We start from the raw sequence: 23,546 nt of genomic DNA on the forward strand, positions 1-23,546 counted from the left end.
CGTCCCTCCGCTGCCTGGGATTGTAACCCCTTTGATGCCTGGGTCGCTTCTGAGGGCCTCGGCAAAGGGTTCAATGCAACACACAAAAAGGACGGAGGAGAGAGGGCAGCCCTGCCTGACTCCAGACCTGATTTGAAACATATCTGATTCCCACCCATTGATTGAAACTGCGCTACTGATGTCTGTGTAGAGCAGTTGGATCCAATTGCAGATTCCCTCCCCAAAGCCCATTTTGGAGAGCACATCCATCATGTAGCTGTGCGATATTCTGTCAAACGCCTTCTCCTGGTCTAGACTGATGAGGCAGGTGTCCACCTGCCTGTCCTGCACGTAGGCGATCGTATCCCTGAGTAGCGCGAGGCTATCAGAGATCTTCCTGCCGGGTACAGCACAGGTTTGATCAGGATGGATCACTGACCCCAGAGCAGACTTGACCCGGTTGGCGATGACCTTGGCCAGAATCTTGTAATCCACATTCAATAGTGAAATAGGTCTCCAATTTCTAATTTCTTCCCTTTCCCCCTTCTGCTTGTAGATGAGGGTAATGATGCCTTTCCTCATGGATTCTGACATGCTGCCTTCCAGAAGCATACTCTCATATACTTCCAGGAGGTCCGAGCCCGTCAAGTCCCACAACGCCGAGTAAAACTCAGCCGGTAAGCCGTCGCTTCCGGGAGTTTTACCCTTCTGAAGGGACTCGACGGCCTTTGTCAGCTCATCCAGAGCTACCGGTCTGTCCAGGCTCTCCCGCTCGCCGTCGTCCAAGACTTGCGTGATAGACGACAGGAAAGACTGGGAGGCCGTGCTGTCTGTTGGCTTCAGGTCATACAGTCCGGCATAGAAGGATTTGCAAATCCTCAGAATGTCAGACTGCGATGACCTTACAGAGCCATCTTCTTCCTTCAGGCTTGTGATCACAGAGGTTTCTCTGTGCACCTTCTGGAAGAAGAAGCGCGAGCACGTTTCGTCCTGCTCCACGGAGCGGACCCTGGACCGGAAGATAACCTTGGAGGCCTCCGAGGCAAAGAGCGAGGCTTGCTGGCTCTTCACCTCCCGGAGGTCCTCCTTGACATCAACCCCCATCGACTGCAGTTGGAGTAGCTCCTGCATGCTTTTCTGGAGTGGGGACATTTCCCCCCGTCTCTCCCTGGCCATCTGAACCCCTTTTCGGGTAAAGAACCTCTTGATGTTGCCCTTGATGGTTTCCCACCAGAGCGATGGAGACTCAAAGAAGGGTTTCACGGTTCTCCAACCGTGGTAAACCCTCTTGAGTTCCTCGAGGTTCTCTGGGGTCAACAGTTCTACATTAAGCTTCCAGGACCCCCTGCCCACTTTCTGGTTTTCCTCCAGCTGACAGTCTGCCAGCAGGAGGCAGTGGTCAGAGAAGAACACCGGCTTGACGTCGGTGGACCTGACCGTGAGCGCGCGGGATGCAAACATGAAGTCGATCCTGGAGCGGACAGACCCGTCTGGCTGCGACCACGAGTATCTACGCTGCCCTCCGTCTGCTTGGTCGCTGAAGACGTCGAGCAGCTTGGCATCTTTGACTGTTTCCAGCAGGGCTCTGGACGTAGCATCCAGTTTACTTTCGGCCCTGTTGGATCGGCCGGCCTTGTCAATGATACAGTTAAAGTCCCCACCCAGTATGATTGGCCTGGAGGTGGTGAGTAGCAGTGGCAGCTGTTCAAAAAGTGCCAGCCGCTTGGTCTTGACGGCAGGGGCATACATATTAATCAGCCTGAGAGGGCAGTTTTTGTACGTGACGTCTGCTACGAGGAGGCGTCCTCCCACCACCTCCTTAACTTCAGAGACGGTGAAGTTGCCCCCCCGTAGCAGAATGCCTAGCCTGGATGAACGGCAGTCGTTCCCACCTGACCAGATGGACGGTCCATGGGACCACACACTCGACCAGCGCCTGTAGTTGCTGAGGTGTGGTATTCCACACTCCTGCAGGAACAGCAGGTCGGCCTTGACCTTCGCCAGGTAGGACAAGCTGGCCGCACATCTCAGACTATCTTTAACACTGCGAACATTTAAAGATGCAAACTTTAAAGACATTTTAATGTTTAAAAGGTTTGTCAGTTCTTACGTGTCCTTCAGTCAGCCTCTTCCAGGTGCTGCATTCCTGTGGCGCTGACGAAATTCTGCAGGGCTGCAGGGCTGAGGTAGCAGTCCGACCCTGCCTCAGGTCCCCGACCACGACTGGGTGACATGGTCGGTGTCGTGTAACCCTCGGTTGGTGCCGGGCTTGCGGGCCGATCTCCGCCTTGGGCGTCGTTGGTGTCCTCGTTCCTGTTGTCCGGGGTTTGGGGGGCCTCGGCCGCACTGCTGTATCCGTCGGCTAGATGGTCCCCGGCTGCTTTCTGGTCGTTGGTCCTAGTCCGTTGTGGTTCCCGTGCCGCTTTTCTATGGAGCCGTTTGATGCTTCGTCGGCTGCCCGCTTTCTTTTCCTCGTCTGAGGAGACGTCGCCACTGGAGACCCTAGCTGCGCAAGGCCGAGTGTTGCTCATACGCAGGGTTGCCACATTCCGCTGGTTTCCATCCACATCGTTTTCTTCCTGCTGGTATAACTGAAGTGATTCACACATAAAGCAAAGGCTGGTGAAGTGAGGTGTGTGCTGATTGTCCACAACATTGACTGTGAGAGCCGTGCAATCCCTCTGTGTCCAATCAGTCTTAAATATTATTTTGTTTTTACCATTTGAAGTTGATGACAGTTCTATAAATGTATGAAAGATTAAGCATTCTCTATAACTCATTATGAAATATTCAGCATATATTATAAGTATTTAATCTCATTCAAGGGTCTTGTTTAGTGAACAAGCCTGATTTCAATCTTGCAGCCCACTGAGATCATAGAATCATACAATCCCTACCGGGCAGAAGAGGCCATTCGGCCCATCGCGCCTGCACCGACTTTCTGACAGAGGATCTTACACAGGTCCTCTTCCGCTGCCCTATCTCTGTAACCCCAAATATTTACCCTAATTCCCCTAACCTACACATCTTGGGACACTAAGGGCGGGGGGGGGGGGGGGGGCGATTCTAAAGTGCAGAATTGGCGGGAAAACTGTTCTAAATCCCGACTGTTCTGACAGGTCAGCTTCTCACCTGAATCTCCGCACTCTGTGCACTGCAGAGGTCCCAGTCGTGAATATCATTAAAAACCCAGGGGGCGGGGCCTATGCACACCGGAGTCTGACAGTTCTGGAGCTCTGCGCATGTGCAGTGGCCCCAAACTGTCAAACTCCCGTTTGCTGGCCAGCCCAATCGCTGGCCAGCCCTGGACCCCCGCAGTGCTGCCCCTCCAACCCCCCCCACACCCCCATGGCCCCACAGCAATTCCCAGGCCAGCCCTGACTCCCCCTATCCCAGAGAGCTCCGATGTCCAGGCGCTACCCCTAGCAGTAACGATCCCCCGTCCCCCTCACCCTGGCAGAGCCCCCCCCCCCCACGCTAACCCCCCCAGAGATCAAACCCTTGCCCCCCCCGCCCCGGAGGCAGGCCCCCCCTCCAGCCCGCCCCAACCGCTGCACTCCCTCCATCCCAGACCGATCCCAATGCAGAGTGGCAGTGGGACTACCCACCAATTGCCCCCTAGGCCCCACCCACAACAGGCTCCACCCCTTTGGCACTGCCCGATGCCCAGTGGGCAGTGCCAAGGTGCCCCTTGGGCATGGGCACTTTGCCCCTTGGGCATGCCAGGGGGCACAGGCTGACACTGCCAGGGTGCCCATGCCTAGGGAGCACCCCCACCGCTGCCTGACCCCCTGGGAGCCCCTATTGCCCCCCCTTCATTCCGGCGGGGTCTCCCGCTAGTTCCACGAATGTGGGGAGCTAGTCTGAACCCCACCGAAATGAAGTACTCCTGGCAGGGTGGGAAGGTCCCGATAATTAACAAATATACATACTTAAAACAGATTAAAAACAGATTTAAATGACTTACCTCCCGTCGGTTTCCAGCGTGGTCTGACCGGCGACTGTTTGCCGGCTCTGGGAGATGTGCATGCAATTCCGGCGCATGAATTCCCGGCGCATGCATTCCTGGCGCATGCGCAAATCCCTGTTCAAGGCCGCAGGCGCGCGTCTCCCACTGCGACCCGCCAGAAAAGTTGCGGGCTGCAATAGGAGAATCGCGGCCTAAGGTACAATTTAGCATGGCCAGTCCACCTAACCTGCACATCTTTGGGAGAAAACCGGAGCACCTGGAGGAAATCCAAACAGAAGGGGGAGAATGTGCAAACTCCACAGTCACCCGAGGCTGGAATTGAAACTGGATCCCTGGCGCTGTGAGGTGGCAGTGCTAACCACTGTGCCACTGTGCCACCCACTGTGCCACTCGTGGCCCACTCACCAGCGTAGGTTGCTCATCACTGATTTTGACCTTCAACTGTACCTCAGATTGTTTGGTTGTAAAATATTGGAATGAGATCTTAGTGGGAGACACATCCTTCAGAGAGGAGGAGGAGACTGAGTGGGACCAAGCCCAGATGGTAAGCAGCAGGGTGGTGTGTGAGCGTGGCAGATCCGTACCAGGGCAAGCAGCTGATGAAGACTGACGCTGTCACAGACATACAGAGCAAGGATGCTCTGGCATGTGATTGTTAAAGTTGAGGCCTGCGGGAACTGGAGCCAATACTGACTAGTGGGTGATGGGTAAGCAGCTTTTAGCACAGGGTGAGATACAGGCAGCAAAGTTGTAGATGAGCCGAAGTTTATGGAAGGTTACGGGTGAAGTTGGCAGGGATGTGTCAGCAGGTCGGCAGCTATTTAATGCTGAGGTCCTTGTTTGGGAGGAAGTCCCATCTCCGAGTAGCTGCACTAGGAATGGTAGCCACTTGTGGGATGACAGGGAGTCCCCAGATTCCAAGTGCTGGGAGCCCAGGACAAGGGTCAGTCGCAAGGTCTTGTAGCGTGGACAGGAGGAGAGGCTTTGAGGAGGGGTGAGGCATTTTGCGAGTCATGTTGGAAAGGCCAAGGTAGGAAAGGACACCTTGGAGGGATTGGGGGCGAGGTGGGGGGGCTGAAAGGGAAAGGGAGTCAGTGATGAAGGCAACAGCCCTCATTTCCCCATCTAAAGCCCAGGCAGGGCTAACTGTCAGACAACCCGCCCCATCGCCCACCGGTCAGTATTGGTTCCAGTTCCCCCGTGCCTTAAATTTAAAGGTCACATGCCAATGTTCAAACCTCTTCACACCCTTGCACATTCCTAATGTGATAATCTGCAGTCCTCCAACTTGCAACATTTCTCCAACTCTGAACCCCTCTGCAAGCCAACATCCTCCAGCTTACCTTTGACAATCATGCCTTCATGTCTATGCCCTGGGCTCATCCCTGACCTCCTCTCAAAATTGTGGCCAGGTGGGAAGTGGCCAATAATTTGCTACATAAGAGATTTAGTTGCAACAAGGGCAGGTGGGCAAGCAGTTAGGCAGCAGGGAGACCATCTGCAGAGTTAAACAGCCCCCTTACACCCACTTGCAAAGACAGCAGTGGACCCTATAAAATGTTGTCCTTGATGTGGAATAACCGGTTCTAGTGATGGATGTCTAAAGCAGTCCTGAGTTAGATACAGGATGGGATGTGCTGAGGGACCTCATGTGATTGAATCATCAACCTGCCCGCTGCCTACCAGTCCACTCCTACCTCCAGCCCAAATTTACCACTGGTAGGGGTGGCGCAAGCGACGCAACTTCCCATGGGCCAATTGTGGCCCTTAAGGGGGCAATTAATGCTCCCAAAGAGCCTCATCCCACCACCACCAGGAATTAACTGGTGGCAGGAGAAGCCCACATCTAATGACCAACCTGGCTGGTGCTGGGCAAGGGGTAAGGAGAGGGAGTGGAGGAGGTGGGGGCGGGGAGCTCCTAATGGACTACTGGGCCCACTGGAAGAACTCCCGAGACTTTACCACTTCCCCCACCCAACAAAGTTTCCCTCCCTCCACAACCTCTCATATCCCAGTCCTCCCACTCCCCTTAACCCCCTTGCCATGCCTCCTTGCCAGGGCTTGCCACCAGGCAAGACCCTCACACACTTAACCAAATCCTGATCCACTGCCGCATACCTATGTCCCAGGGTGCTGGAGAGCTGCCCGATTGGTGGTTGGTAGTGGATATAGTACATAAAACAAAGCTAAATTCTGTGGTTTTCCTTATTTTTGCTAGCATGAGTTTAAATCGCACTCCACTACATCATTTCTGGAATTGTACTCAGCATTACATTCGATAAGAATTAACTGAACGAACTCTTGAGTCTGTCGGTAAATGTACCAGCGAGTCTAAGAACCCCGGTTCACTCCGGTCTGTGTTCAGGTTACTGATTTCAGTTGAAATGTTACCAAAGACATGACAGTTGGCCTCAATGATCCCAGGCTGCTGAGAGAGAAAGTCAATCACCTGCTCATGATTATTACTGACTGCGACAGTTCCAATTTTTTTCCAATTGCCAACACCTCTCCTTGTGTGAACCACTTGACAACACTTTCTGTCAGCAGACAGAGTCTCATGGCAACAGGAGTCATGGCATAATACCCTACCCAATTAGGGGAGGCCAAATTTAACAATTCACCCTGGTCATAATAAGGTGAAGACTATCCAAGGTGTCCACTTCATCTGCTATGTTTAGACAACAACACAAATCACTCCACTGTTAGGTTCCTTTTCCTAGACTGAATTAAAGAGCAGATTTATCAAAATGAACTGATTATTCACAGAATGAATAAAAGGCACAATACTAAAAAATACAATACTTAATATGAGAAATCCAACTCGTTTGTTAATGTCTTTCAGTGAAGTGAACTGCCATCTCCATCTAGTCTGGTCTATATTACAGTCTCACTCTACATGGTTGACTCAGTGTCCTCAGGAAAACCAAGAAGTGATGATTAGTGGACTGTAACTTCCTGGCTCCCTAGCGCAAGATTTGGGAGGTATCCCAAAGATGCACTGAGGGATCCCTCTCAATGGTTCCCAGGTAAGGGTTTGCCCAGCAATTGTCCAGAAGAGCTAACTTCCCCTGGATAATTGCACTGCTCTGGGGGTGCCATCAATCAAAAAAATTTAAATTGTTAACTCTGGAAGAATTAGAAGAAATGAAAACACTTTTAACTTCAGCGTAACTATTTTGAAATCCAGATGGAGCCCCACACAGGACATCACCAATGACTTCCTCGATGACCGACTTCTCTTGATGTCTGACTTCCCTCCATGTCCGACTTCCCCCCATGTCCGACTTCCCCTCGATGTCCGACGTCTCCTCGATGTCTGATGTCTCCTTGATGTCCGTCTTCCCTCTATGTCTAATTTCCTCTAATGTCTGAATTCTCCCAATATCTGACTCCCTGCCCCCGATGCTCTAAAAAGGGGCCTGCCCTCCCTCTCTCCACTTCTTTTACACTTGGCTGTGGGAGCCGCTGTACTCCTTGAGTCTCACCCAGCCTGAGTCAGGAGGTCAGGCAAACAGGCGATTTAGGATTTAAGCGCAAGTACTTCGGCACGGAGTGACAATCCGATGCTGATTGCCACTCTGAGGAAGTTATGGTCCGGTGTCTTGTTAATGTTAGTTACATCCAATAACTTGCATTTTTAATATCGAAAATGTACTTCGCAAAGACATAATCAGACAAAAATGGGCGTCGAGTCAGATATGAGCAATTTAAAAGGATGCCAAAAGCTTGGTCAAAGCAGAAGGGGGTATTTTTCAAGGAGTGTAGCAGTTTAACGAGAAGGCTCATCACCCAATTAAAGCATCAAGGAATGGATAATAAATGCGACTTTGTCTACATTGTCCACAATTTAAGAGCAAAAAAAACATAATTTCAAAGTTAACTCCAAAAGAAATTCTCTGTAAACAAGGAAGGGTAATGTAAGGGTCATGAGAAGCGCAAAGTGCTGCCGAAAACAGAAAATGCTAGAAACATTCAGCAAGTCTAGCAACATCTATGGAGTGAGAACTGAGGTAACCTTTCAGGTTGGTGACCTTTCGACAGAACCTCTGCCATTCTGACAGTGTCATCAACTTGAAACTTTAACTGTTTCTCTCCCTACCGCTGTTGCCAGACCTGCTGAGTTTTTTCAGCTTTTTCTGTTTTTATTGCTGTTGTTTTGCTTCATGGCTAAATTATTTTGAATTGCAAAATGTAACAGAGGCATGTTTTTAAAATCATGCTGCAATCATTGCAAGATTTAATCCACAATCGTTCAGTATACAATGATTTTCAACACTTTAGTTTGTACATACACCCACGTCTTAAATGTCACTTTAAAAAAATGGAGGAAAGAATACAACTTTAAACTCTTACACCTTAATCTGAGTAAATCCAGAAAAATAAAAATGTCCCAGTACAAGTCTACCTCCTCTTCCTTCTTATTTTGAAGGTATTTGTGCTTTACAGAATAAAAGGAGACATTTGGCCCATAAAGCCTGTACTGGTTTTCTGGACTAGCTCTCTGTTTAATCAATTACTCTCTTCTTTCCCTGAGCCCTTTCAAAATTTTGTTCTTCAAATATTTATTCATTCCCCTGCTGCTCGTTGCAGATTCCCTATTCTAACAATCGATTTGCATAAAAACTTTTCCCAAACTCACTGTCAGCTGTTGATCTTCACTTCAGCCTCTCAGCAACGAGCGTTAAAAAAAACTTTTCTCAAATCTGATGCATATTTGCAGGCAGTTCAAATATGCAGCCATCACAGCCAAGTCTGATCATATCATATCACCCAATGTTGCCAGACACGCACTTCCCAGCAGATAGTAATGATAAGGAGGTGGATTCTGAGCAAATGCTTCCCATCTGGCCAAGAACATTGTGGTCAACTAAAGTACCTTCTCCCCAGATATCAATCTGTCCTAGCAGAGATCAACTATTTAAGGATACTTAAGAATATGATCATTCAGGAAGCTCTGGGAATCAAATCAAGGATCTTTCTGCTCTGTATTTCTCAATATCACACAACGTGCATTTATCATGTAAAACAGTATTAATACACCATGGATGAAAAGATTATTCTCCTTCACAATACATTCTCATAAAATGGCCTCACGCTGTAATTCAAGAACAAGAAGAAAAAAATTACTGGCAGGTAAATTAAAACTGCAGGAAATCTGACCTACTTTCCTTGCAAGCCAGTAAGGAATAGATTCGGCTTGAAGCTGCAAGTGCTTTTCTCTCTCTCTCGGCACCCAAATATGACAAGTCAAAACTAAACCCTTTCTAGAAATTTGTTTTAAAAAGACCATGTTTTTTAAAGATATAAAGTTTAAAGTTTTAAAGTTGATTTATTAGTGTCACAAGTAGGCTTACATTAACACTGCAATGAAGTTAATGTGAAAATCCCCTAGTTGCCACACTCTGGTTACACTGAGGGAGAATCTGCATGGCTAATACACCTAACCAGCATGTCTTTTGGATTGTGGGAGGAAACCGGAGCACCCGGAGGAAATCCATTCAGACGCGGGGAGAACGTGCAGACTCCACGCAGACAGAGACCCAAGCTGGGAATCGAACCCAGATCACTGGTGCTGTGAGGCAGCAGTGCTAACCACTGTGCCACTGCGCCACCCCTGATCGAATATAAATTCATGAAATTTAAACAAATCTTCGTTTTTATTTGAAATATAATCACAGTGGTGGCTTAAATGCTTCTTCTTAGGGGTTTAAATGTTAAAAGGCTCCCATTCTTTAGGGCATCCTCTTACACATTTTCACCAATCATACTGCATAAGTGAACACCAGGTGCAGAAGATGCAGAAAGAACCCAGCGAAAGGTTATCCTCCCTCTCCCTCTTCTCATTTTCATACGTTAACTGACCTTCTGAATGGATTTAGCATTTTCTGGCTTATTAAATATTTCTAGCATTCACATTTAACTAAGAGCTGAGTGAATGTGAACAAGAACAGAACTGATAGTTGGATGAATAAGTGGAATTCGATATAAAATAAATGCCTGTTGAACCTAAGGTGGGATTTCATGATCATGGGTGGCATGGTGGCGCAATGGTTAACACTGCTGCCTCACAGCACCAGGGACCCGGGTTCAATTCCAGCCTCAGGTGATTGTGTGGAGTTTGCACATTCTCACCGTGTCTGCGTGGGTTTCCTCCGGGTGCTCCGGATGTGTGGGTTAGGTGGATCGGTTATGCTAAATTGCCCCTTAGTGTCAGGGAGTCTAGCAGGATGGTTGCAGGGATGGGGCCTGGGTGGGATAATCGGTGCAGGCTCGATGGGCCGAATAGCCTCCTTCTGCAATGTAGGGATTCTATAATCACTCTCCACTATGAATTTTCTCCCATAGAGAGATATATGGAATTTCTCACATCTGTACACGACTGCCAAAAGCTCTCTTCCTATGTTGGCATACCTGTTCTCAGCTGATGTTAGAGCTTTAGACGCAAATATTATTGGTCTTCCCACTTGAATCAGGACTGCTCCCAGTCCTTTTGTAGAAGGATCTACTTGCAGAGTGAAAGTTTTCTCTCTGTTGTAGTGTGTAAGGCATGTTTCCTTTCATATGCCAGTGCCTTGGGTGTGCTGAAACTTCTCTCATGTGACTCTGACCACTATAACTAAGCATCTTCATTCTCCCACAGGTTTGCTGCGAGTTCTGGCATGTGAGGTAAGAAGAAACTCATGTACTGGATCAAACCAAAGAATCTTTTCACTCTTTCTTGTCTCCTGGAACTTCCATCTCAGAGATAGCTGTGGTTTTTCCGGACTCAGGTGTGTACACCATTCTGGAGAACTAGTGTTCTGTCACTTTCACAATGCATTTGTCTGTGTTTACCTTGATCCCAGGTTTCCTGCTTCTCTCCATGGCTTCATGTAGATACTGGTCATGATCTTCTCCATTTGCACCATATGTCGAGATATTGTCAGTTATGCCAACTGTCCTTTATATCCTCGTACGTCGCATCTATTTTCTGCTGGAACATAACCTGGCTCACACTCAGGCCAAAAGGTAGACAGGAATTCGGACTGACCAAATGGTGTGTTGAATGTTGACAACAGTCCAAAGATGAATGTTGAATGTTGACAACAGTCCAAAGATGTGCGGGTTAGGCTGATTGACCATGCTAAAATTGCCCATTAGTGTCCTGAGATGCGTGGGTTAGAAAGATTAGCGGGTAAAATATATGGGGGCAGGGCCTGGGTGGGATTGTGGTCGGTGCGGGCTCGATGGGCCAAATGGCCTCTTTCTGCACTGTAGGATTTCTATGATTCTATGATAACAGCAAAATTCCTATTGAAACTTCATGTTCCAGTACCCATTTCTGGTATCAAGCTTGCCGAAAGCCTTTGCCCCTGCCAGCGATGGCGTAATCAGTGTTGGAATAGGGAAGTGATTCCTATTTATTCAGATATTTGGGATCCAGGCAAATTCTTAGCTGCCAATTTGGATCCTCTCTCACAGTGATAGAATGTTCCCAATCTGTAGACTCTGCCAATCACCTTCTCTTCTTTCATCACTTGAAATTCTTTCAAACTTTCCTTTTAGTTTTATTGATACTTCACAAGAGAGATAGACCACTGGTTTCAATACTGGATCAACAGTATCAAAATCCAACCATCTCATCAAAACACCCTGGATACATTTGTACCAGATGTTCCTTGCTTCTGATTGGAGGGTGCTTTTTCAATGGGTGTCCTAAAATCCGGCTATCCAGAAACCAGCGATGCCCAAAAGCAGGACATGTTTGAAATGGCACATTGGTTTAGATCCAGGGTTTATTTAAGGTTCCGAGTCTGAGACGGGTGATGTTACTCCGTGCTCTGGTATCAATCTTCAGTTTCATATGGTTGTGGGCTTATCTCTCACCCACTTCCTGGTGTGAGTTTGTTTTCTGGCTGCCTCTAGACGTTTCATGCAGTTATGTGGTTCCTATGTCAAATATGCTCTCAAACTCAGGGTTTGGATGTTTTGGTTTCATTTCCTTCTCATTTGCCCTGTTCCTGTTAACTCATTTACCAGCTTCTTGCCCTGTTATGCACACAATTGATGTGGAGATGCTGGCGTTGGACTGGGGTAAACACAGTAAGAAGTCTCACAGCACCAGGTTAAAGTCCAACAGAACAAAGAACAAAGAACAATACAGCACAGGAACAGGCCCTTCGGCCCTCCAAGCCCGTGCCGCTCCCTGGTCCAAACTAGACCATTCTTTTGTATCCCTCCATTCCCACTCCGTTCATGTGGCTATCTAGATAAGTCTTAAACGTTCCCAGTGTGTCCGCCTCCACCACCTTGCCTGGCAACGCATTCCAGGCCCCCACCACCCTCTGTGTAAAATACGTCCTTCTGATATCTGTGTTAAACCTCCCCCCCTTCACCTTGAACCTATGACCCCTCGTGAACGTCACCACCGACCTGGGGAAAAGCTTCCCACCGTTCACCCTATCTATGCCTTTCATAATTTTATACACCTCTATTAAGTCTCCCCTCATCCTTCGTCTTTCCAGGGAGAACAACCCCAGTTTACCCAATCTCTCCTCATAACTAAACCCCTCCATACCAGTGGGAATTCCCACTTACCTGTTGAAAGAGTAGCACTCCGAAAGCTCGTGGCTTTTGCTACCAAATAAACCTGTTGGACTTTAACCTGGTGTTGTGAGACTTCTTACTTTGCACACAATTCCCAGTGATTGGGCTTTCCACAAGCATTATAATTTGATCCATAGCAGGACTTTGCCTTCTGTCTGTGAACTCATGTGGTCATCCACTTCTGCACATCTTTCTCTCTATCTGAAGTGCATTCTTTTGTTGCCGTTTCACTACATCAATCCTGCTGCCTTTCTTATGACTTAATTGAAGGCTAGCTTTTTAACCAGTCAGTGTCTTCAATCTGTCTTTTCATGTGCTCTGGCAGTGCCCACAGCCTGTGATATTGTGAACTTGCCTTTTCCAATCTTTTGTATTTTGGGTTGTGCAGAATTCCAAATGAGCTGATCTATCAGCCTTTCATCTGCTTCCTTGAATTTAAACTTTCTGGTTGAATTTTTCAATCTTATTTACTACTCGCCATGTATTCACATACATGCATATTAACTCTGATTTAGATTTTATTATGTTCTCCCTTACTCTGACCCCATCTATTAACTTACTGTTCCCTACTCTAGTGTTATCTATTTCTCTCAATACTCTGATCTCTGATATTGCCTCCTGGTTTCCACATCTCTGCCAAGTTAATTTAAACCCTCTCCCACAGCACTAGCAAATCACCCCGCAAGGAACTCAGTACAAGTACAAGTTCTATCTCCCACAGAGGCAGTCCTAAAGTCACAGGAATCTAAAGCCATCCCTCCTTCACCATCATTCCTGCCACGCAGACATCTGCTTTATCCTCCTACTTTTAAACTCACTTGTGCATGGTACTGGGAGTAATTCAAAGATTACTACTTTGGGGTCCTGTTCTTATTTTCAACCAACCTCTCTGACTGCAGGACCGCATCCTTCTTTCTGCTTACGTTGTCAGTACCAGTGTAGACCATGACTGCTGGCTGTTCACCCTCCCTCTTCAGGGTGCTCTACAGCCTTGACCCCAGCATCAGGAAGCAACACACCACCCTGGATTCATATCTGCAGCCGCAAAAACATCTATCTATTCCCCAAACTATTGAATCACCGATAAGTCCTGCTCATCCAGTCTACCTTGTTCTCTCTGGACAGCTGAACTTCCCGTAGTGCCTTGGACTTGGCTTTGGCAGAAGAATCCAATTCAATATTAAATCCATATTAAAATGCTTGAGTCTTGCTCACAGACACCAGTTGCCACCATCTTAGAGTTCCCAAAAATTCAAAATAATTACAGTGTTAAACTTAAAATGCTGGAGTTTAATCGAGTTTATTTCTTGCAGCTCTTCATGTGTCTGATAAACTGAGACGTTGTTGCTGAATACCTGATCGCAGTGAAGTGGTAAATGTTTTACTGTGGGGGTGTACATGTGCGTAACAATTAGTTCCTACCTCTTTATGAATAATATAGCACTGAGCCAGTAAATGGGTTATTGGGTGAAAACAGGCCACCCTTTCTACTGGCCCTCCAGTTAAAAAGGGGGTGGGAAAGTGATTCAGAAAAGACTTCAGTCAGCTTGGGTACCATTATCCACGCATCAACTCAAACATAGCTGAGCTGGAGTTTAGGTTAACAGGTAACTGTAACTGAGCTCAGTGTGTTTAGTGCTCCTCTTGGATATCTGAAACAGAAACCACCCAGCCAACCACTTAGCAGCATCAACATGGCGTAACTTAACTTCAGGAATACAACCATCTGGTGTTAGTGATGCCTCCCTTCAGCAATACAACACCACACACTCTAATGTTGCTGACAGTCTTCACTTCCTGTCCAAATTCTGCCAGTCTCCGCATTCCGATCCAAACGCTGCCAGTCTCCGCATTCCGATCAGAACGCTGCCAGTCTCCGCATTCCGATCAGAACGCTGCCAGTCTCCGCATTCCAATCCAAACACTGCCAGTCTCCGCATTCCGATCCAAACGCTGCCAGTCTCCGCATTCCAATCCAAACGCTGCCAGTCTCCACATTCCAATCAGAACACTGCCAGTCTCCGCATTCCGATCCGAATGCTGCCAGTCTCCGCATTCCGATCCAAATGCTGCCAGTCTCCACATTCCAATCAGAACACTGCCAGTCTCTGCATTCTGATCCAAACGCTGCCAGTCTCCGCATTCCGATCAGAACGCTGCCAGTCTCTGCATTCCGATCCAAACGCTGCCAGTCTCCGCATTCCGATCAGAACGCTGCCAGTCTCTGCATTCCGATCCAAACGCTGCCAGTCTCCGCATTCCGATCCAAACGCTGACAGTCTCCGCATTCCGATCAGAACGCTGCCAGTCTCTGCATTCCGATCCAAACGCTGCCAGTCTCCGCATTCCGATCCAAACGCTGCCAGTCTCTGCATTCCGATCCAAACGCTGCCAGTCTCCACATTCCAATCAGAACACTGCCAGTCTTCGCATTCTGATCAGAACGCTGCCAGTCTCTGCATTCCGATCCAAACGCTGCCAGTCTCCGCATTCCGATCAGAACGCTGCCAGTCTCTGCATTCCGATCCAAACACTGCCAGTCTCCGCATTCCGATCCAAACGCTGCCAGTCTCCGCATTCCGATCCGAATGCTGCCAGTCTCCGCATTCCGATCCGAATGCTGCCAGTCCCTGCATTCTGATTAGAACTTTGCCATCTCCACATTCCAGTCTGAAGTCATTGACTTCAGGAAGTGTAGTGTAGGGCATGCCCCTGTCTACATCAATGGGAACAAAGTAGAAATGGTTGAGAGCTTCAAGTTTTTAGGTGTCCAGATCACCAACAACCTGTCTTGGTCCCTCCATGCCGACGCTATAGTTAAGAAAGCCCACCAACTCCTCTACTTTGTCAGGAGACAAAGGAAATTTGGCACGTCCGTTACAACTCCCACCAACTTCTACAGATGCACTATAGAAAGCATTCTTTGTGGTTGCATCACAGCTTGGTATGGCTCCTGCTCTGTCCAAGACCACAAGAAACCACAACGGGTTGTGAATGAAGCCCAGTCCATCACGCAAACCAGCCTCCCATCCATTGACTCTGTCTACACTTCCCACTGCCTCGGAAAAGCAGCCAGCATAATTAAGGACCCCACACATTCTCACTTTCACCTTCTTCCATTGGGAAAAAAATACAAAAGTCTGAGATCATATACCAACCGACTCAAAAAACAGTTTCTTCCCTGCTGCCACCAGACTTTTGAATGGACCGACCTCACATTAAGTTGGTCTTTCTCTACACACTAGCTATGACTGCAACACTACATTCTGCACTCCCTCCTTTCATTCCCTATGAACGGTATGCACAAGAAACAATACTTTTCACTGTATGTTAATACACGTGACAATAATAAATCAAAATCAAAAGGACTCTGCCAGTGTCCACATTCCGGTTGGGCTCCAGTCCGCAGTTTGCCGCTGGCCCCGCTGAGCCGGGAGTGTGTGAGCAGCTTCCGTGTGTCCGCCCTCCCAGCGCAGCGGCAGCCGCTTCCTTCGCCTTGTGTTGTGATAGGACGATCAGTGCTTGCACTCAGAGTCGCCGCTAACTGCCTGTCTGGCCGCAAATAACATGTCCAAATAAGGAGGGGAGCGGACTGCACCATTCCGCTGTCAGCCTGGCCTCCCCTTTACTGGACAGGTTTCCCCGCTTTGGGGAGGAGGAGGGGGGAATTAATTTGAAGAGTAAATAATTGGATTCGCCCCCATTGTGGAGGCTGCAGCCTGGAGGGTGCATTTGGGGGACATTGCCTTGTTTCCAATGCAGGCTGACTCTTTCCCTATGCTGTGTGGGTGAATGGTTGCTGCTCTCTTTCTCTCTCTGTGTGCTGCTGAGTGAGTGCCCGGATGGTTATCAGCTGCAAACTGAGCCAGGGCTGAGCTGGGTTTGCGGAGCCAGGGCAAGTGCAGCCAGATCCCCGGCTGGAGAATGTCCCAGGCCGGCTGGCAGCCGAGTGAGAGATCCGGCAGCAGCAGCAGCTCCCTCCCCGCACTCACTCTCACTGCCAGGATCAGAGCACAGGGGGAGGGCATGATGTGTGAAGAGCTGGGGGGCAGCTACCTGCTCTGAAGCCGATGGCAAGCCGCTGCCAGCTGCCTCTGCGAACGGCACCATGGCCACTCACTCCAGGTAAGGCTGCCGGGGATTGCTGCTGCTTTATTCCGCCATCCTCGGGGTGGGGGAGAAGAATTAATATATAAAATATATGTAAGGCGTTTTAAACACCACCTAATGTCCGAGAGGAAACGTTTTGCTGACATTCACCACCGCCAGATGCGATTCTGTTTAAAAAGTTCTGAAAGTGTCACTTGGACTGGGAACCCTCCCAACCAAAAAAAAACTCCAATTTTATCGAGCTGTGTTAATCTGTTGATTTGACAAAGAGAGAACATATCTGGGTTTACCCCTCAACCAGTTACTAGTGGATTTAAAACTTATAATTGACACCATCACTCATTAGTTACACCAGTTTTTAAAAAAAGTTTGGAGTGCGTTTTAATCTTGGAATCTCTTTGTGTTTCAGACTTCCTAAAGATCTTGGGTTTAAATCTATTCGTATATTTCCTGAACTCTATCAGAGTTTGGGTGGTGTTTATTAGGTGTCTCTCTCTCTCTCTCTCTTAAGTCTTTTTTTGTCTTGTTAAAGGAATGTCGTACTTTTTATGAGTGTTGACTTGAGGAACTGTCACAGTTTTGCAGTATATTTGCACCTGCATATCTTTCTAGTACAGTATTTGAAAATCAGTTCTGAGAGGAGAAAGACTTTTTAAAAAACGTTTGTGGATTAGACAGTCAAGCTTAGTTTTGTAGGCCTGACTGGTCCAATATAATGCGACTTTGGGTTGCTACTGAATTCCAGTGTATTGCATATCCCCCATCCTGTTCACTGTTGTTGTAACTATCAGCCCATAACTGCCACTCAATCTTTTGTTTGTATTATTTTTCTTTTCATCTTTGACACTTACATGATGGATCTTGTCACTACTTGTCATAACTCCAATGTTTTTTCACTGTTCCTCCCTCATCGCACAGACTGAGAAAGTGTCCCTTGAAAGTGTCCCTCAACTTGTTTAAAAAAAAGTCTTTAAAAGCACATTTTATTTGTTGACCTTTAATTGAACTTTTCTACTCAAGAAGTGAACAATGTCAGCATTTGATAATTGATTGCTTTAATCTGTGCTTCAGTGTGAGTTTTTCTTTTTCAGAAACTTAAATTTATTTATTATTGCCACAAGTAGGCTTACATTAACACTGCAATGAAGTTAATGTAAAAATCCCCTAGTCACCACACTCTGGCACCCGTTCGGGTACACTGAGGGAGAATTTAGCATAGCCAATGCACCTAACCAGCACGTCTTTCGGACTGGGTTGAGATGATCCGACCCTAACTGTTGCCATAGAGACTGCCCCATCAGCCTGGGCTGGATTCCAATCAGAGTTCCAGAACAGTCTGGTAACCCACAGTGCTGTCCAGATCCTGCCGTATTAGGCTTTGACTCTGGCTGCTCATTCAAGGGGCTATATTTTTAATCCTTTTCTTTGAAGTGCTTTTAAATCATTGATCACTGCTTAAATACACCTGAAATAATTCATTTTTAATGTAATATTCAAAAAGCAGAATTATTGGAACAATGGATATTGCATTGCAAGCATTAACTTGTATGAATACAAGTTATTCCTGATGCTTCAGAGACTAACTGCAGTACAGCCAGTGCTGGTGCTGAATTAGCTGCTTTTTGCCAGGGCTGCAGTGTGGTTAAATTCGGTCTTTTGTATCTCTGCAGCAAGAGGAAAATCAGCTGGGTTTGCAACTCCTGAGCCTTATCTAGTGTCCCTCCTATGAAGTGAATGTCAGTGTGCATACATGTCAGATAAAGCCAACTTTAGAGTCTTTAAGACTCAGTAGAACAAATTGGAGAGGAACTTAGAAAACAATTTTTGAGCACCCAATGCCAGCAATAAAGAACTGAAAACTCAATTGTTAACTATCTCCTGTTCTGTATTTGTGTTGCCTTCCATGGCTACTGTCAGTGCTACAGTATTGGCCTAAATGATTAGGCTTGGTTTCCATAGAGAATACAGGCTTCGAGACTCTCTTCTCCCTTTTCCTTTCCAAGAAGAAACTGTTGCCCACAATAATGACTGACAAACCACTGAGAGTTAGTCATTGAGTGGCAGCTGAGCTGCGGTATTATGGATTGGATTATTTCCTCATTGGCCAGGATTTGAGAGTTCTACTGGAGCTACAGATTATTTTAGGCCTGATCAAATTAGTGAAGTACAGTAAGCAGTCTCACAACACCAGGTTAAAGTCCAACAGGTTTATTTGGTAGCAAAAGCCATTTGGTGGCATTTGCTACCAAATAAACCTGTTGGACTTTAACCTGGTGTTGTGAGACTTCTTACTGTGTTTACCCCAGTCCAACGCCAGCGTCTCCACATCAAATTAGTGAACCCATTGCTCTGGAAGTACAGAGACTTCTGCTAGAGCAGTATGCCTGGAGCTGTTGTAGGAGCAATAGCACTTAGGCTGGGGTGTTTCCCATTTGATGAGAAAATGCAAAGTTGAAATGCCTTTGGGGCTTTTGTGGACAACACAATGATTGGTTACAGAATGAGACTGGTGGAGGCCTGAAAGCAGATTAAACCAAGAAACGGTGCAAGAAATGAAAGAACCTAAAAGAAGTGTTTAATTTTGTCTACCACCCACAACAAAAGCATTTTGTACTTGTCAACAGCTCTATAGTTATATCACATAGTCTAGTCAAATCAGTATACTATTGTGGTGCTAAAACATTGTGTGATGAGAGGAGGAAAACACTTTGACCAGTTAATTTTGGGTATTGGAAGTACTTACTTCTATTTGTAAATGGTGACAAATTCAGTACAAAAGTTTAATATAGCCTGCTGGAAAATGTAGTAACTTTTTGAAGTGAGTTATCTTACCTGCAAGTGTTATTTTCCATCTGTTTCTGTTGAGATGATCTCAAAGCAGGTATGTTAGTTAATTCAGCTACACGGCCATAAATCAAAACTATTGTGCAGCAGTGTTTCAGAAGATCAGGCACCATTTTGAATAATAAGTAAAAGTTGTGAGCCGTGTACTAAAATGCACACTAACTGACTTGGCCACTTCCAGCTCGGCCAGTCAGTTCGCTCTGGACTTTGCACTCTTCATACAAACTACCCATACCTCTAGAATCATCCTCCAGGTAGGTGAAAGATACTCTTAACTTACTCCTTTTCCATACTGTCATCTACCTCCTTGAAGCCCTCACCTCTAGCCCTTTCACCTTTACCTCCTCACAACGTGTTACAAGTAATGTAATCCTCATCTTCTTAAATAGTCTTCTAGGTACCAGCCCCCTTCCCATCCCTGCAACTACGTTAAAACCCCCTTCTCTATTACTCTGAGTTTTATTCCTCACTGTTATCAGCTGCTCAGGCTCCAGTCTCTGGCATTCCCTCCCTAATTGTCTGCTTCCCACCCCCATCCCCACAACACACTCCGCTAATGAAATTCATAAAATACTTCTTTGCCCAAGTTTTGGTCATCCTTCAATCTCTCTTCCTTTAGTTATAAATCCATCTCCTTGTGTGAGAGTTTCTTTGGATGCTATATCAGTACAAATTGTTACTGCTTTAGGAATAGCAGTAAGTTGATAACACCCAGTTTCAGGAGTGTGAAAAGATATTATTTTTCTAGTCCATTACATACTCATCATAAGGAAGATAAAAGTCATGGGTCCAGGATGTTGTTATAATGCCACCAATCAGCATTGACAATGTGACACTGGAGATTGTTGATAACTTCACAAATCCAGACTCCAAATTCACCAACAATCTGTTGCTTGATGCCAAAATTCAACACACACACATCGCAAAAGCTTCAGCTGTTACGACCAAGCAGAGTAGGAGTGTGTGGAACAACAACAACCTGACTGAGAATACCAAACTACAAGTCTACCAGGCCTGCATCCTCAGCACGTATCTCTACAGTGGTGAGATGTGGGCAACTTGCGGGGAGGAGGAGAAAAGGCTGAACAGTTTCCACCTTCTCAGACATATCTTTATGGTAGGACAAGATCATCAACTCATGAGATCCTGGAGCGCACTAATTCCACTAACATACATCCATTGCTAAGCCAACAATGTCTTTGCTGGCTTGGCCATGCTCATCAGATGGATGGAAGTTGTATGCCCAGAGACCCTCTGCACGGTGAACAGGCCACTGGGTCCTGACCTCCTGGGCGTCTTTTCCTCTGTTACAAGGACAGCTGCAAGATGGCAAATATTGGCACTGACAGCTGGGAGACAGTTGCTGATGACTGTGACCTCTGGAAGCTGACTGGAAGAACATTGGACAAGGTGAGCAGCGACAAACAACTGAGAGGACTCCCCAAAGAAAAAAAAGAGGTCAGTGACTCCATTACCTTGCCAGCCCACTGTCTTTCTCTGCGCCTAATGCAGCGGAGTCTACCACCTCAGAGTGAGGCCCCTGAGCCACGCCAAAGTTGATCACTACAACACAAACCATTACTTTGAGACAGAAAGCTGCCATGGCAATGCACTCCACCAGTATAAGGGCTCATTTTGGCAATCACAAAAAACTGGGATTAAAGATGGCACCTATCTCGCCTAAAAGCTCTACAAATACCAGATCGTCAGAGCATTGTTAAATCAGGTTAGAGAAGATGCCACGTTTTTCAGGTTGGCCCTTTGTCCTTATCTGGGGATGTTTCCAAGGGATCCTGGCAGTCGTGACATAGGGAATCAACGCAGGAAGAAACCATTCAGTGCCTCAAGCCTGCTCCGCCATTCATGGCTGATCTTTGACCTCAAAGCCATTTTCCTGCATTGACCCCATTTCCCTTGATGTCCTTTAATGTCTAGGAAGCTGTCGACCTCTGTCTTGAACATACTCTACAACTGAGCCTCTGGGGTAGAGAATTCCAAACATTCACCATCCTCTGAGTGAAGAAATTCAATTTCCATTTGCAAGCCCAATATTTGTAGTCTTTGACTGTAAAAGGTATAGTGACCAAACTCTGATTTTAGCATGTGATCATGACATACACAACCATGAGAAAATTTGAGTTAATTGGATAGTGATGAAGAGGAACCAGTGTGAATGTGTTTTTTTTTAAAGATTTCAAGCCGTGGGATATTGGCAGACCCAACACGACTGGCTAAGATCTGATAAATGAAAGACCAGGAATCGCGCCTGAAAATTCTTGGAATGAACATTTATCCATTTAAAGGCTAAGCTGTTTTAAAATGATCTGGGTTAGGATACATTTTTATTGCATTCTTTAAAGGTTAAAAATTAGACATCATATCCCGGCTTTAAAGTTTTATACTTTTAAAAATGTTGCATTGTTATTTGGCAGATTGTAGAGATGAGCAGTAAAACTGTTCCTGAGATTGTTCTGGCTTAGGCTCGCGCTGACTTCAATATAATCGAAGCATGCTTAAATTGTGGAACCAGTACAGTCTTTTGCAGCCTGTTGCTGAGTCTACAGTTGTCCTATTCCCAAGGTCGGACTAATTGTGGCCTCTTAATCTTTCAAATAGGGATGTAAGGCCACGAGCGGGACATCCATAATCAAATATGCAAAAATATATCATAGCGTATACTGCTTTTGAAGGTTAGTGTTGGCATCAATTTGCCATATTATAGGCTTCTATGTGCTAATGCTACACAGTTTGGGTGTTTGCAATATACTTTTAAACTCATTGAAAGAATAATATTCTAATTTTATTTAATTTCTTATGGTAAAACACTCAAATCACTTTGCAATAAATTACTTTGAAGAAGACTAGTTTGCGGAGGCACATTTGCTTTATTGCAGAAAATGGCAGAGCATTGGTCCCAAAAGTGTAATATAACTGGACAATACTGTAAAATGAGACTTGAATTTGGGCCGCAATTCAAAACTTTATTTTCCACTGTAAACTAAAGATAACTTGAATCTAATCTGGTTTCCCATCTTGTTTTGATTCCAGCTCAGTTACAAGAAAGGTCCTTGATCTGAAATGTTAACTGTTTCTCTCTCCTCAGATGCTGTCAGACCTGCTGAATATTTTCAGCATTTTCTGCCTTTATTTCAATTGCAATTTTATTTTCCTTTAATATCTTCAGGAGGGCTCATACTGGTCTCGGGCTGAGAGCTTGAGCAACACTTTAAAAGCATCATTTGCAGATATATCATACTCTCACTCCCTGACTGGGGATACCTTCTCCCAGAAGAAAACTTTGTTTATCGATAGTATGTGTGCACAGCTCCTCCCCAAGCAAGTAAAAGCTTTAGAACATAGAACAGTACAGGTCCTTCTGCCCTCGATGTTGTGCCGAGCTCTGTCCGAAACCAAGATCAAGCTATCCCACTCCCCATTCTGGTGTGCTCCATGTGCCTATCCAATAACTGCTTGAAAGTTCCTAAAGTGTCTGACTCCACAGCAGGCAGTCCAACCACTCTCTGAGTAAAGAACTCTCTGGACAAGATACAAGAACCTACATATCTAAACAGCATTCACATTTTGGAAATTTGTATGTTTTTAAAAAAGTTTCCAAGGGGTCCCCCGGGATGCCTTTTTTAAAAAAATCGCCTTTAACACCAAGCTGGTAGTGTTGCTGGTCATGTGGTATCAAGTATCCCTGTAAAATCTATTCTCCTTGTTGGGAATGTGCTTCTGCATCTTTGCAGTCAGGTTTGGCCTTGACTCCAGATTGATATTGCAACTTTAGTATCCAGTGAAGTGGAAGCCACTTTCCACCAAAACAGAAGTTAATACAGTATCTGCTGATTTTTATCATGAAAGTACTTTTTTGTCCTTGCCCTCTTATGAAAACTAAAGGCTGAATCTTGCAACCTGTGTTATGCTCCATCTTTCAGTACTGAGATTTCCCTTGCAATATCTCATAATACAAGTATTCCTGACAAGATTACAGAGCTTCTCCTTAAAGGTCCTCTGTGCTGGTATTAGTAACGGTTTTAGTGACGTTTGCTTGGGC

General features: G+C 46.3%; 1 protein-coding gene across 1 annotated transcript in view; it reads left to right on the forward strand.

Moving 5' to 3' along the window:
- The first annotated feature begins 16,236 nt into the window (after positions 1-16,236).
- The window catches only part of LOC144494776 (AF4/FMR2 family member 1-like), a 135,687-nt gene continuing 128,377 nt past the window's right edge, over positions 16,237-23,546 (forward strand). Inside the window, exon 1 of the mRNA XM_078214105.1 lies at positions 16,237-16,660. Within this exon, the coding sequence (XP_078070231.1) occupies positions 16,644-16,660 (17 nt within the window). The 5' untranslated portion in view covers positions 16,237-16,643. The remainder of the gene's footprint in view (positions 16,661-23,546) is intronic.

Source organism: Mustelus asterias, chromosome 1 (assembly GCF_964213995.1).
Source record: "Mustelus asterias chromosome 1, sMusAst1.hap1.1, whole genome shotgun sequence".
Taxonomy (NCBI): domain Eukaryota; kingdom Metazoa; phylum Chordata; class Chondrichthyes; order Carcharhiniformes; family Triakidae; genus Mustelus; species Mustelus asterias.